The sequence below is a fragment of the Zonotrichia leucophrys genome, chromosome 19, assembly GCF_028769735.1.
Source record: "Zonotrichia leucophrys gambelii isolate GWCS_2022_RI chromosome 19, RI_Zleu_2.0, whole genome shotgun sequence".
Taxonomy (NCBI): Eukaryota; Metazoa; Chordata; class Aves; order Passeriformes; family Passerellidae; genus Zonotrichia; species Zonotrichia leucophrys.
This window is the reverse complement of record NC_088188.1, coordinates 3,785,197-3,800,723: the sequence shown is the minus strand read 5'-3', so window position 1 is coordinate 3,800,723 and position 15,527 is coordinate 3,785,197. Positions and strand designations below refer to the sequence as shown.

The following is a 15,527-nucleotide window of genomic DNA, read 5'->3' as shown; positions in this document are numbered from 1 at the left end:
TGAGCTGGAATCTGGCAACAAACTGGGGGTCTTCTGCCTCTGCATTTTAGGAAATGTTCTTGAATGTCACTGAGTAAATGTTTTATTATTACTTTTCTTTCATGCCTATAAATCTTCACAAAAATTATCGTCCCTTTCTTCTGGGCAAAAGACAAATGAAACAGCTCTGAAGTTCTAAAAATATATCATAAATATAAAGTTCTAAAAATAAATGCATACAGGAGCATCATTTTCCAGTCACATGAATTTGTGTTTCCCTGATTGCTGTCCATCCTGGATTTAAAAAGCCAAGGGGGAACCTGTTAATGTTTCAATTTCTTTTCTCAGTATTTCTGGCTCTTTGTGCTGTCCCGGGGTTTGGTTGGCATTGGTGAAGCGAGTTACTCAACTATTGCACCAACCATCATTGGAGACCTGTTCACCAAAAACACAAGGACCCTGATGCTCTCTGTTTTCTACTTTGCCATTCCTCTGGGCAGGTAAGTGACACAAAGATCCTTCAATCTCTTTATGACTTTTCTCTGAAGTAAACTCACATAGATCTGAAATTGCTAATGATGATAGTTCTTGACCTTGGCTGGAATGTAGACAGGAAAATATTGTGAGCAGTGACTAATTAGTTGCAGGAATTAGATTCTTTTTTGGCCCTGTTACTGGTTCATGTGTGACTTTTGGGAACTAATGGGAAGTTTGTTGTTGGTTTATTTAGTTTTTTTCCTCCATTTTTACAGCAATGGGATGGAAATGGAATAAAAATATTTTAGCTGACTTTTTCTTCCAGTGGAATTTCTTTATCAGCCCAACACAGTATCTGATTGTTGGGACAGGAGGGAATCTGTCATTATTTTTATTTTTTAAAATAATGGCTGACCCTCTATTGTGAGATTGTCAGCAAGGTGGCTTTGCATAGTTTGCATACCATTTCCCAGAGCTGGACAATATCCTGGGAAAAAGGGCAGTATGGGTTCATTTCCAGCAGGGAATCCACGGGCAACACGTTCCAAACTCTGAGAAAAACTTCTGGTGATGCATTTTACAAGCTGGAGCACTTACCTGTGAGATAAAACTCACAAACATCCTTTTGCTCTTGAGGAAAAAGAGATAAACAGATCCTTAACTGGTGAAAGGAATATTTTGCCAAGAGGATCAAGAATTCCAAGTATTCACATAGAAAATTCAATGAACAAAAAAGAAATTACAAATATTCATCCTGTTGAGCTTGATTCTGGGACTTCATTGTCTCAATATCCAGCAGCAGCGTGGATTACAAAGCTATGGAGGACAGGACAAGGTTTGTAAACTGAAAGAGGGTTTGATTGGATATTGGGAAGAAATTGTTCCCTGTGAAGGTGGTGAAGCCCTGGCACAGATTCCCAGAGCAGCTGGGGCTGCCCCTGGATCCCTGGAAGTGCCCAAGGCTGGACAGGGCTTGGAGCAGCCTGGGACAGTGGGAGGTGTCCCTGCCATGGCAGGGGTGGCACTGGATGGATTTTAAGTTCCTTCCCAACCCAAACCAGTCTGTGATGATTCATGGCTTGATTTGGGGGCCTGTCTGGGTAAAATGTCCAGTTCTAGGGAGGTTATAGCTGACAACCTCCAAAGCTTAGCAGATTCTTCAATAAAGGAAGGAGAGGTCTAGGGAGGGGCTCACAGTTGCTCCACTGCAATCCTGGCAACTTTAGCCAAGGCAGTCTCAGCAACAAATGCAGCAGTTTTGAGAAAGGGTATTTACCTTCAGTTCATGTTGAGAGAAATGTGCCTTTGTTCACCTTTTGATGCACCTTTTGTCTTACATGTGGCTGAAGGTCTCCCATCAAACTTGCATGTTCTTCTTGAGTTTTCTTCCAAGCTAACAGAAAATAGACTCTTCCTGCTTAATTAGAGCCAAGTACTATTTAGTGGCAAGAAGAGAAAAATCTAATGATGGAATATGGTCTGTCCTTGACGGGTACTTGTTAACTGAAAGCTTGAACATAAAATTGTTCAATATTCATATTAGTACAGAGAAAGGCCTGATGTAGAAGTAAAATTGGGAAATAAATTCTTTTTAAGTCTTTCTTTCCATCCACTGTAGATTGAAAGGTCAGCCATAAACTTCCAAATTTCCATCAGATTTGGACATTTTTAGATCAGCACTGCTGGGTAGAGTCACATACCATCCACCATCTGCTTCAATCCCCATATTTCTTCCTGTAGGACAAGAGAGCTGAGGACACACAGCTGGTTGTGCCTCTCTCTGCCTTTGTCTAAGAACAGCTGTGAGTGTGCACACTTCAAGCTCTGACCAGCTCTCTCTTGGCCTTTCTTGCAGTGGCCTGGGGTACATCACTGGCTCCAGTGTGAAGCAGGTTGCTGGAGACTGGCACTGGGCACTGCGGGTAAGTCCCTCTTAATGGCACATCTTAATGAGAGTTAATTGGTTCATTAGTGTAAGGAAGAGTTCCATCACACAACGGCTCAACCTGGTATTGTATCTGAAAGGTGAAGGATTGGAGATTACATCTGTGGGTGTTGAGTGCATGGCGGATGCACTCTCTAAGCAAAGATTTGTGGGCTTGTGGGACTTGGAGTTTTCCCTGCTTTGGAGCAAGAATTTTCCAATCACTTTGCTATCAATCAATCAATCATGACTTTTTGATGGGGGCAGGAAGACAAGGCATTGGCCTTAAATCAACTCCACAGTCTTTCAGTCTCCTGCTGTCAAGAAACTCTGAGAATGGCTTCCGGCTTTGAGGAAAAAACACTTTGTTCCAGTTTCCGCTTGTTTTTCTGCCCTGAGACACTCCATTTCCTTCTATTTTCGCCTCTTGGGACCCTGATAAATGGGCTGAAAAGATAATCCACTCCAGTCACATGCTCACAAACAGCTTCTGCACACAAAGATGTCTTGAAAGAGCTGAGAGGAAGTGGCCCAGCAGAACTGGTGTCTGACCTTTGGTGCTGTGGGTGGCATGTGAGGTGCATTCTCTGGCTCTGACACTTCATGGGGACCATGAAGCTCATGAAGCTCAGGCCAGCACTGTTTATAACAGCTGGTGATGAAAAGCAAGGGTTCCCATCTGAAGCAAATACACCCTCTGTGACACAGGCCATGCCCAGGGTAAGCAAAGCCAGGAGCATCACCATGAACAGTTCATCTGGGAGAGTGCAGGGCAATTTCCAGCTGTGCACCAGAGTGGAAAGTGGAGTAGCCTAAAGCTTCCCACCAGGAGGATGCTGCCTCATTAGCAGAAATATTTAAGTGTAACATTAACTTTTGAGCAGAGGTGAACACAAGAAGTAAAAACCCCAAAGCCTGTCCTCTGGTCAGCAGGGCTTTAACTGGAGCACTCTCAGAAAATCAAATCTGTCTGTTAAACCCAAATGGTTAATCTGTGAAAAGAGATCATCACTAGGACTTTTCAGGTGGTGTCTTCATAGTTATCGTGAGAAATCCAGGCTGTCTGCAAGAGTGTACCCCTTACAGGTCATGATTTCCTCTATAAATGACACAGTGGTGCAGGATTCCCTAGCTGTACAAAATCTGGGGAATCTGATGAGCTGCACACATCTGTGGGGTTGCTTTAGACACCATTGCTCAGGCTTTGTAGTCACACAGCACATATAAAAAGCATCCAGACATCAGTAAAGCAGCTTCCATCCCCGTGGCAATGATTGTGCTCTTACAAGATGGGAATGACTCCCCAAGATGATGCTTCCCTCTGTGATCTCCTGTGGGCTCCAAACACAGAAGAGGTCAGGAATAATCCACACTTCAGTGGGCTGAAAAAGACAGAAGGGCACATGGACAAGTGGCAGCTTTGTCTCTGGATCCTACAATAAAGCAAGTGTTTCACTGCAGCATTACTGAGTGCCCATGGATATTGTCCTGATGGGTACTTAAGCTTTTAGATAAACATCAAAGAGACTTGCAATCATGTACTGGCTGGCTGGCTGTAGAAAAAAACAGCATTTTCTGTACTTTTTACCAGTTCTGTGTCTTCTGTTCACCTGTCAGAAGGATACTATATCAGGCTTCAATGTATTCCTGGATGAGTGATTTTCCTGACTTTTAAATTCTGAAATACTTTTGTCTTTCCTTCCCTAGAAGGATTGTGAGTTTGTCATCTTTGGACGTGAAACACTGCTCCATGTGTAAAGGCCATTCTTAGGTTAATAATGGAAGCTTTTCCTTTTTTTTTTTTTTTAATTTTGGTCAGGAATTATTTTTAAATAGCATATTTAGATGAGATGCTAGTTCAGTGAAATCCATGTTCCTGTTTTCCTGATGGAACTATTTTCCATTCTGACAATGATGGAATTTCAAAACAATTCTTGTCAAAACAAGAATAGTTCTTATAGCTTGCAAAATGCTGTGGGATCTTTGTATTTTTGCCTAGTGCTTGGGAGAAAGGTTGGATATTGGGAAACCAAGCCCCTGAATGTGTTGTTTCCCTATCTTCCAGCCTGAATTTTCAATGTTTCTTGGTCTCTTGTACTGAGGAAGATGTCTGAAAACAGGAAGCCATTGTGGGTTAGCTGGAAGAGGGATGTGTATCAAGCAAGGGTTTTCAAAGCATGTTTACTACACTCAAAAATCTTTCAGCTGGTCTGATTGACTTTAAAAGGCCTCTGCACTCACCCAGAAACCAGCTGGTCTCTCAGCCCAGCTGGGAGCAGGTTTCCAAAGAGTTAAACATCACTCAAGAATCATGTTTAGATGAATCTTGGTACTTATTAACACAATGGACTGCCTTACTCAGGGTATTTTCAAAGCTGCATGTGTCCAGAGTGAGATAAGAGAGTCCAGGGAATGCCCTGGAGGAAGGACAGGAGCAGATGCCTCAATGCTTGCAGGTCCTGACTGGCTGTGAGGAGCAGTCACTGAAACCAAAAGGATGAATTCTGCTTCTTCCTGACCAGTCAAAGCAACCCCTCCTGGCTCCTAATTCCCTAATTCTCTGCTCCTTTCTTGCAGGTATCTCCACTCCTGGGAATGATAACAGGGACACTCATCTTGATATTTGTGCCTGCTGCTAAAAGAGGAAATGCTGAACAGCTTGGGGGGCAGCTGAAGGCTCGGACTTCATGGCTGAGAGACATGAAAGCCTTGATTAGAAAGTAAGAGCATGAGTAAAAACCATGGTTTGCCTCTAATGCTTAATTGGAACATCCAATGGTCTGGATTTAGCACAGTGAGACTGGAAAGTGATGACATGCAGGGAGTTGCAGGAAGTTTAGTCTGTGCACTTAAGGAAGAAAATCACAGTTACATGAGGTATTGACTGCTGTGACAATGATGAATTCCAAGTTTTGCTCTAACCTTTCCAAGATTGGCATCTAAGAAAAAGCTTGCTTTTCTTGGCTCATACTTCACACAAATCAGGGCTTTTGAAGTGTAGAAATTGCTGTGTTCCTGTATTAATTGTTGTGCCACTGCTGCTCAGACACTTAGATCCATTTTCTTCTTTAAAAGAGCTATTTTGCTGAGGGAGAAAAGAGAGTTTTAGCAATTGAAGATAAAAAACCACACAGAAGCTTGCACTATGGCAAGTTTAAATATATGTGAACAACCACCCATGGCTGAATCCATGAGAACTGAATGTGCTTGGGCACTCTATGTGTGCATAAAGGTTCACATGCTCACAAGTGCTTCAGCAGCTGCACTTCCTTCCAGAAATCTGGCCTGTGAATGTGCAAATACTTTCACTTCTGAATTCAGGGTTATCTTGTAATTCTGATAGGAAACTTGTGATGGAACTACTGGCTAGAACACCTCCCTGGTATTGTCATCCAGTGCCAAAGGACTGTGAAAAGCGATGTGAGAGAATTTATCATTATTTCTATGGAGGTAGTTTATGTTAGTAGTAACAATAAAGGTAGCATGGATGGGGAGGGAGAAGTGAAACTGCTCCTCCAAGCAAACAGGTGACATTAGGGTGAAAGCCCTGTAATTCACATATCCTGTCCTAGTGACCAAGTACTAACTGGCTTCTCAAACAGCCCCTGTGTAGCATCTCTGATGAGTTCAGTTTATTATTATCAGTGGAGCATCACATGTGAACTTTCCATGCTTTTTATTCTCCATTTTTATACCTTGTATTACCTCTTCCCCTTGGCAAAGGGAGGTGGCAAGTGTGGGGGAACACTGGGCTTTGTCACTGAAGCCCTGGCTCCTGCTTTTTCATTTTTGTCACTAAACCCTCTCTTGGTTCTGTCTCCCAGCCGCAGCTATGTGTTCTCATCCCTGGCCACCTCAGCTGTCTCCTTTGCCACGGGGGCACTTGGAATGTGGATCCCTCTGTACCTTCACAGAGCACAGGTGGTGCAGAAGACAGCAGAGACCTGCAGCTCCCAGCCCTGTGGCACCAAGGATAGGTGAGAGCCAGGGTCAGCTGCTTGACACAGGGGGAGAGGGGGTGGGGGTTATTTACCAGAGGAAACAGTAAGTCCCACAGAGACAAGGTACTAGAATGTCTGTAATTTCCTCCAGGTCCTTGTAACAATGATAGGAAATGCTGGGATTGTAAACTAGGCTTTATTTCTCTTCTTCATTGCATGAAGTCAAACCAAGGGAGAAGCAATGACCTCAGCTCTATCTTAGTTCCCAGGCTGTGGTGTAGAGCAGAAAAGAGAAATCCTTTAAGGAGGATGTTTGGAGAGCTGAGAATTTGGTTCCTTAAGACCCATCTGTGATAGCAGCAGAATAAGCTGGCAGGTGAGGAGGCCCCAGTGGTGCCTGTAATTCAGAGGTTGGAATGGTTTCCCTAAAGCTGCAGGGACTAATCCTGTAGGCTTTTGTTTCTGTTTTATTGCTCTGTAAACTGCTGTGTGTGCTGAGTTTTGCTGAAGAATGTCCCAGAGATCTGGGACACTTTGGGCTGGAGTTTTTGATCTTTTACAGTGGTTTTGTTTTCAGTCCTGGTTATGGAATATCACTTGCAACACACGAGCTATGAAAAGTAATTCTTCATTTTGTGATTTACAATGGGGGCAGAAACCAGGAAATGCTATAAAAGCATTCCTTCAGGTAAATAAAGGATACTAAAAGAGCCTTTTGTCAGATCTTTTGCTTTTTAGCTCATGAGAGAAAATAATATTAGGGAAACCTTCTTGCCATAACATAATCCCATCTCAATTAAAGCAGTTAGTGGTGTGGAGTCCAACAACCAGAGTGTCCAGCAGGCAAGCTCAGGCTGTTCCACAAAAATGCAGTGAACAAAGCACACAGCTCCAGCCTGACTGCCTGTCTGCTGTTTACAAAGAGAATTTCCCCCTCCTTGATGACACCTCAGTTTTGAACTGTCCTCAAGCTACTCTGATGTGGTTGCCCAAGACCCTGGAATCCAAGTCCTGCACATATCATATGGAGAATCGTCCTGACTCTTTAAATTGAAATTAACTCATTTCAAATGTGTTACCTAACAGCAAAAAGCGGCTTTGAAGTGGCCTGAAAGGAGTTATAAAGTCAAAGTATGTTGGAAATCACTGGAGTCTTGTTAGGTTTCCTTGCCCTGAAGCTTCCTGGTGCCTGTCCATGATTTCCCCTCACAGGATCAATGAAAGGTTATTAATTAGTTTGTGTATACATAATTAGCTGTTCAGGGCTCTTCCTAGGAACACCAGTTCCACCCAAGGAAGTAGTGGGAGCCCTTTGCACCCCTTTGCCCACAGATCAAAACATTTGTACAAGAATAAATTTCACATGCTGTGTTTTTCTTAATTGCAGGGGGAAAGGGCTAAAACCATGAGCATTTGTTTTATTTAAAATTTGCAAAGCCATTATGCAAATTGTGCAAATTAGTCAATTTACCCTAATAATTATATTATTATTAATAAAATAGGAATACATAATAAAATAATAATACCTAATATCTAATAAAATAATAATACCTAATAAAATAATAATATATAATAAAATAATAACACATAATAAAATAATAATACATAATGCCTAATAAAATAATATCACCTAATAAAATAATAATACCCAAAGACTATGCCCATTTTGGGGAAAAAAATCCTCCCACCTTTCTCTTATTTTCTTTCTTACCTTCCTTTTTTTTATTTTTTATTTTTGGACAGTTTGATCTTTGGAGCAATCACATGCTTCACTGGCTTCCTGGGTGTAATCACAGGGGCAGGAGCCACCAAATGGTGCAGGTCCAAGACCCAACGAGCTGATCCTCTTGTCTGTGCTGTTGGAATGCTGGGATCAGCCATCTTCATCTGTCTGATCTTCGTGGCAGCCAAGAGCAGCATCGTGGGAGCCTATGTGAGTCAAATCCTTTCCATATGCCAGCCCTGCTGTAAGAGCCTTGGGTAGCACGGGTGGGATGGACGGAGAGCAGAGATCTCTGCAGCCAGGTTAGGAACTTGGGGTTCATTGCAAAGGGCCTGAGGGCAGGGCCCTGCTGGGAGCTGCCAAACACAGCTCAGAGCAGAAAAGAGAGGAGAGAGGGGGAGAGAGGATGAGAGAGCAAAAGGGTAACAGAGTAAAAGGGTAAGAGAGTGAGGTTCCCGTTACAATACCATAAATCATCTTCTGTGTTGAATATTCTCATTCTCACTAACCGATCTAGTACAATATACAAATCTTACAGCATTTCCATACAGCCTATATAAGAATCATTACATTACCACACTGTGTTACAATTTAAACCCTAAAAACTCCTCTTTGGGCCCCTTCTGCCAAGCTGGCAGGGTCTGCTCTGACCCCTGGACCTGTCTGCAAGCAGAGGGTGTTGTTCCATCAAAAGGGGATCACCTTCAGCAGCCACACCATTGTTTTCCAGTTGTTCAGTAACTGAGGGATCTCAAAGCTTGCTTTCATTTCAATCTTGCTTATAGTTTCCATATTCTCAAAATCTTTTGCCAGGCAATCATATTTATAAGGCTTTCCCTGTTTCATCTTCCCCAACACCCTACCAAACTCCTTGAGGGCTGTGTGCATTGTCCCCTGCAGAAAGCCTGGGATGTTCTCTTTGCCCTTCTGAATGTCCTTCTTTTTGCCTCTTGGCATTCTGGCACTTTCTAAGTGTGCCTGAAATGTCAGCTGTTTATCCCTGCTGCCATCAGAATTCAGAGCTCCATGGAAACCCAGAGCCTTTGGGCTGTTCTATGTGCACCTCAATCCACACCTTTATTGCTCTTGCCTCATGTTTTGGTACAGGAAAATTGAGCACTTCCCTTGCAGTGAGGGTGATGTAGCTGTAGTGGTACCAGATGACAATTACAGTGTAATTTGTCTGTGGGCAAGCTTCTGGCTCCCTTTCAGTGCCATTCATTTCCATAACCAGGTGGATTGCACCAGGCCAGTAATTAATAAGCCAGTAATTTCAATTTATCATCTTGTATTACCATAGCCCAGGAACCTACAATACTTGATGCTGCACAAATGCAGATTAAAATGTGGCCCCTCCCTGAGTGCTTATAATTGAATTATATGAAAAGATATCAAATAGATCTAGATAAATAGAATGGTTTGGGTTGAAAGGGACTTTTGAAGGTCATCCAACCCTCACTTGCACTGGACCTTGCTGCTGAGAGTCCCCTCCAATCCAGCCTTGAATATTTCCAGGAATGAGGCATCCCCCACCTCCTGGCCACCCTGTGCCAATGCTTTACCACCTTTTAAAAAACTCCTTCCTTACATCTCATCTAAACCAACCCTCTTTTAGTTAGACTAGGGGGAAAAAGAAAAGCTCAACTGAAATAATCCAGCCTCAGGCTAGAATCTTGCTTTCAGCGGGGAGTAAAAATCCAGGAACTGAACAAGTCTCTGCTTCCCTTTTAATGTCAGAATGAGAGAAGCCTGGGACCTGGGAGAAGTTTATGAAGGGAAAGTATGAGATATTTGGAGTAGTGGGATCCCTTCTGAAAATCCTTTCATTCCGCACTGCAGCACCTGCTCATCCAGCAAGGAGAGTTCCTGTACAAGTGACCAGCCATGGGCTGTTCCTCATTTCTCTGTGTTTCCACACTGGCCTGGCCATGGTTATTTGCTGAGTCTTTCAGCAGCTGCCACAGTTAAGGGCAAGCACAACCAGAAAGAGTGGAAGTTCAAAATCATTAAGACACAGCCAAGAATACCTCCTCTGGCTATTTAAGATTCAGGTCTCTGGTTTGTGACCATGGGCTAACATTTGAACTGGCAGAAAATGCTCACCTCAGACAACCTGTGAGAGGGTGTTACTGGTTACCCTCCTTTCATTGATCTATCACACTCCTCACCTGCTCCCTCCACCTCTTTGTGCAGACAGAGCTGTGATTTTCTCCTTTCCCAGACCTAGAGACAGACATGTTCATTTGAGGTATTCAGTCTCTTTATGCAGAAACTTCTCCTTGTCTAGGCTGGAAATACTGTTTTCAGAAATTGTGCAGCAGGAGGTGGCTATTAATCTCATTTTTATATTTTTTTTCTATTTTTTTAATAGCCATGTGACTATTCTGCATTGTTTAAGTATATAAATATAGATTGTATCATTTAAACAATCCTTGAAGCAATTTATTTTATTATGGATGAGCAGTAAATCTAATAAGGAGTCAATGATTTGCAAAGGAAGTTAGAGCTGCATATGGAGGAGGCGTAGGGAATATGAGCCTGTTTGTGATCTAATAGGCTGAAGCAAGAAGCTTTGCCTCTCCATAGCCCCAAATTCCCTGCTGCTGGAAACCTGATGCCCAGAAAGAGGGGACAGGTCTGGGTTGGAGCTACCATGTCTCGTTATTCTCATTATTGTAGAAGAGCCACTCTGAATTGACTTTCCAAGGCAAGTTTCTAACACAAACTCATGTTTTTCCATGCTATTCAAAGAGCTGTGGCAATCTTGCAGACTTCCAGAGAGTTAAATTCCTTGTATTTCAAGGAGAATGGGAGTAGGGGACCTGCATTGCCAGGTTGCATGGTGTAGCAGTTTCTCATTGCTCTTAAGTCTCATCGGTCCATAATGAAGAGAAGAGTGTTCTGTGGCTGGTGGGCAGAATGATGGGCTAGGTTACCTTCCTTTATCTCAAATCTCCTTCTGGAAGCAATACAGTAAAATTTATGGGTTGATTTTCTTGTCTCTGATATCTTCCTTGACAGCTTGTGCTGGCTCACATCCTTGAGTTCTGTGTCTGTGGAAGGCAGGGCAGTGTCTGTCCCCCAGCAGGGTGGTATTTGCCAGCCTTCTGTACTGTGACTGTCCTTAGGCTTCTGCCATGGATCACACCGTGCAAAAATTGACAGTGAATGTTTTTGCAACCCTCCTTGGCTCAGAGCCTTAAAATTCTCACTTCCAAGCAATTAGGTGGGCTCCCACGAGATGATGTTCCCTCTCACTGGGAGAGAGCTGCAGTGGCCACCAGATCACCATCTCCTCCCTGCTGTAGTCAACAGCTGAGAGCTTCGTTGCTGACTGATACAGGCATCAGCTTCCATGAAGTGTTCAGCACTCCAGCAAGAGCCTGCAGAGCCCTTGCTTTTTCATTTCTTGGTTTTATGGGTTTTATCTTCCACCCTGCCCCTTACAAGCCGTGTACTGTCTGCCCTCTCCCTCCCCTGAGCACATGTATTATTTCTCTCCTGCTCAGTCCTTTCTTGCAATTGATTTTGGTCCCTGGGGGCAGTTGCTGTTCCATTCTGTAGCAGCCACTCCCACCTGAGGCAGGTAGGCAGGTGACATTTTTCCAGCCAATCTTTTCCTACTGATCCAGTAAATTATTGGCAGTGGTAAAGTGGCTGGCAAGGTGAATTAAAACAACAATTCTGTATAATTTAGCTGCCCAGACACCTGTATTTCTCTATTTTATTATCTTGCTTGGCTGTATAGTCCTGTCTCTTACTCAGTTTGCCTTGCAGTGTGTGGATTTGTGTGTTGTAATCCAGCTCCTTAAAGCACCAATTTGCATATCTGTAAGTCCCATTTTTCCTGAAATACAAACTCTTTGAAACTTGGTTTTCAAACCTGTCCCTGGAAACCCATTATGTGTGTGGCATCATCATCTCACTGCTGAGACATTTCAGCTGCAGATTTTACACTTGTTTAAATCTCCAAGTGACTGGAGAGAGATGCTCTGCTTTGCCTTCCTTTGACACTGTTTCAAATTCCTCAATTTCAACATCTATTTCAATTCCTGAAAGACATTTTATGATCTTGCAGAAACAGCAAATCCTAGGGTAAAACCTTGCCAGAGAGCTTTGACAGCATCTTAGTCTCAACCCCAGGGACTTTCTGTTGTCATGTTGTTGGTGACCTGCCTGCTTCTGAGGCATCAATATTGCCCAGAACTGAGCTGGAGGCAGAATTGCTCCAAATTCAGGAGGGTGTGTTATCCACCATTGCAGAGAGAAATACAAATAGTGAAGATACTGACAGATACACCCTTTGCAAGCAGTCATGGAAGGCATTTGTAACCTGCTTAGAGCTTGCTGTGAGAGCTGCTGGTGTGTCCACTCTGAAATCTGCTTTATTTATCATTTTTGGGAGTCAGGATTGGCTAACTGATCACTTAAACAGAAAAGCACAGAGGAGCAATCAGACACCAAATGGACGTGGTGAGATGTTACACAGCCCAGCTGGAGCCAGAAACAGATGTATATGTAGAGGTGAAGTCTCAGTGTAAAATGAGGCTTCAAAAAGTGTGTGAGGAGTCCAAACTGAGCATTTCAGGAGCTACAATCTGCTCTGGGGCTGCCCTATTTGCTGGAAGCTTCCCTGGAGCCTCCCTTCTGCAGAAATGCCACATATCCTCACATGCCCTTTGCTTTGGGTGAACTCATTTTTACAAGCCCCCATCAGCAGCTGAAGGACAGGCATTTTTTAATGTATATTCTATCCTACTTTTTGATCTTCCTCTTGTTCCTTTTTTCCTTTTACCAGTACCCACCTATTAATCATGTTTCATGGATTGTTGAAACACCCATTCATCAGCTCAGAACTGGTGTGCTCTGAAGTTTGCAGCATTTCAGTGATTTATTTAAAGGACTTGTGCTAAATTCCTGCGCAAGGGACACCTTCTTGCTGCCTGTAGCAATTCAAATGTGTGCAGTTCACACCAGCTGAAGGCAGCAGTGGCCTGTTTGCAGCGCTGGGAGCAGGCAGGACAGGTTGATGCTGCATTGAGAAGTGTGATTCCATTGTTGCCAAGCTCACTTTGGTCTCTCCAGCCACAGAACCCAGCAAGAGCAGCTGCAAAGCTGTATCAGGACAGATTTCAGAGCAGGTCTGAGTATGAATCTGGTACCCATGGGACACATGGCTTCAGCTCCTGAGAGCACCTTGGTTTATTGAATGTGTTCTTACCTTGGCAGTTGTCATTTCCAGGGAGAGCCAATCTCATGGGCAGTGGGAAAATGGAAATAGAGGTTTTCTAACTGACCAGCTGGGCTGCAATGACTGGCTCAGACACCATCACAGAGGAAGCAGATCCAGTCACAGAAAAAGGGGATAGGGAGGGAAAGTATTTGGGAAACAAAGACAGTTTTAGAAACAAATAGAGGAAGTTTCTGTAGGTCAGTGCAAAAGACTTGCTAAATAAAGCACATTATTCCTGGCAGTGATGGGGTGGTCTGAGGGGTTTGGGCAACCTCAGGGTGTGTGGGAAGGACAGTGCCAGTGGTCACATCATGGCACAGCTGCCTCTCCTGCAGCTCTGTGGCTTTTAATGGCTCTTGCTGACCATCTCCAGAGAGCCAAGGATTGCATCTCACCACAAGACAATGATGTAGCAAAGGCCAGAGTCAGTTCCAGTCTCCACTGGACAGATATTACCTGTGTGAGGCTGTCAGGGAGGGAAGGGATCCTCAGCTCTCTGCAGAGAACCTCAGCTGCTCTGCTGCAGAGCTGAACACAAAACTTGGTTCCCAGGAATGGAAATAGCTGTGCTTTGGGGAGCTGTGGCTTTCTTGCCTTTTCTAACTGGCTTTTTGAGAAAGAATAGTGCAAGCTGGACTTGATGATCCTTAAAGGGCTTTTCCAACCTCAACAATTCTGTGATTCTAAGTATGCAAGCCTGGGGCTGTCTCTTCATGCTGGTTTTTCATGTTCTTCTAAAATCAAATGTGTCAGCCTTTAATTTAGCTGCTCTGTAGATCATAAACTTAGTTTACAATAACAACATTTCAGCCCTCTAGAGCTCTGATACAAGTCTATGGTTTCTTGATAGTCAGGATAAACCACAACAGCAACAAGGAGTGTGCTGTGTAGGTATGAGAAAAATAAGCAACAAAAGAAAGTTTGTGGCAGGTTATTTTTCCTCTGAATGTCAAGTGAATAAATCTTCTCCTTTTTGTGTGTTTTGTTACAACAGATTTGCATTTTTATCGGAGAAACTCTTCTGTTCTCAAACTGGGCTATCACAGCAGACATACTAATGGTGAGTGCACTTTGGAACAGCATCTTTCTGTGCTCAGAGCAGTTTGGCAACTTGCAAGAGCAACCTGAAGTTCACAATTTCTTCTAGATCCTCATCCCTACTTTAGCCTTTTCTGGTTTTCATTATTATTTTTGCTTACTGAAAAGTGACATAGGGAGAAAGAAAGAAAAAAGATCTTTTTTGTCCTTTGTTCTGAGCACCAGGGAGAGATGTCCAGAAAGGACAACATTTCTGAATTCAAATAATTTCCCAAAATTTTAAGTTTGTGCAAAACCCCACATGCAGAGAATTCAGGCAGCTTTTCCTAACCGTCAGCATGGCTGTGGGCTTTGTTAGCAATAACTCAGCTTTGTTCTGCTATAGGAAATCCTTCCCTCCCTCCTGTGACCACAAAGGCAGCCCATCTACCTACCATTCAACACATACACAATAGAAGCCCACCTCTGGGAGAGCAGAGAGGAAAAGAAAGTATAAAGAATTTTTGGACCATGTTCACCTTGTCCGAGAGGAAACTGTCAGGGACTTTTCAACTCATGTCCTTCATTTTCTATTCTTTCTCCACCACAGAGCTTTTTAAGTCTTTTAAATCAAGCTGACCTCAGCAGCCCCATTTTCACATGAAATAGTCTGGACATTTGTTCAAGAGCTCTGCATGTTTTGTAGAGGTTTCCATCAGAGCCCATCAAACATAACTTTGTTGAAGCCCTGTTGTGAAGGAGGTGTTGCTGATTGTATGAAAAGAAAGGCACTGAGGCACAGGAGCATTACAGGACTTTCCTGAGGTCTTTTGTCAGCTTGTTGACAGAACTAAAAATATAATCAGTCTGGCATCAATAGAAAACTCCCTTGACTTGTATTTGCTGGTTATGCAAACACCAGCAAGGAAACAATCAGGTTCAGTATTCTGAGATGCAAAGATAATGGTGTTGATGTATTGATTCAGCAAAGAACTCCAAGCCTCTGTGCTTAAGCTGTGTTTATGTTGAAGTTGAAGGCTGTGTTTATATTTTGAAGTAGCTCTGCAGTTGCCATCACTGCATTGCCTGATGAACTTTCCATCTTTCACTCCTTTGTGCAGGGAACGCTTTGAGAGCTGGGGTGGGTGGTTCAATCCACTCCTCTCAGTGTGGGTAAAGCTCAGAGAAACAAAGGTTGTCAGTGTACTCTGGGTGTACTTTTAATGCCCAAAG

General features: G+C 43.3%; 1 protein-coding gene across 3 annotated transcripts in view; it reads left to right on the top strand.

Annotated features, from left to right (window-relative positions):
• Window positions 1-15,527, top strand: part of SPNS2 (SPNS lysolipid transporter 2, sphingosine-1-phosphate) — a 137,074-nt gene that overhangs the window by 84,124 nt on the left and 37,423 nt on the right. For 2 of the 3 annotated variants that reach the window (XR_010442383.1, XM_064729244.1), the window contains exons 4-9: window positions 328-479; window positions 2,312-2,378; window positions 4,958-5,100; window positions 6,205-6,357; window positions 8,065-8,254; window positions 14,272-14,337. Coding sequence is in view for 1 of the 3 variants with exons in the window: in XM_064729244.1 (XP_064585314.1) it covers window positions 328-479; window positions 2,312-2,378; window positions 4,958-5,100; window positions 6,205-6,357; window positions 8,065-8,254; window positions 14,272-14,337 (771 nt within the window). In the remaining 2 variants the exon portion in view is untranslated. The remainder of the gene's footprint in view (window positions 1-327; window positions 480-2,311; window positions 2,379-4,957; window positions 5,101-6,204; window positions 6,358-8,064; window positions 8,255-14,271; window positions 14,338-15,527) is intronic. The other variant, XR_010442384.1, reaches the window with a different exon arrangement.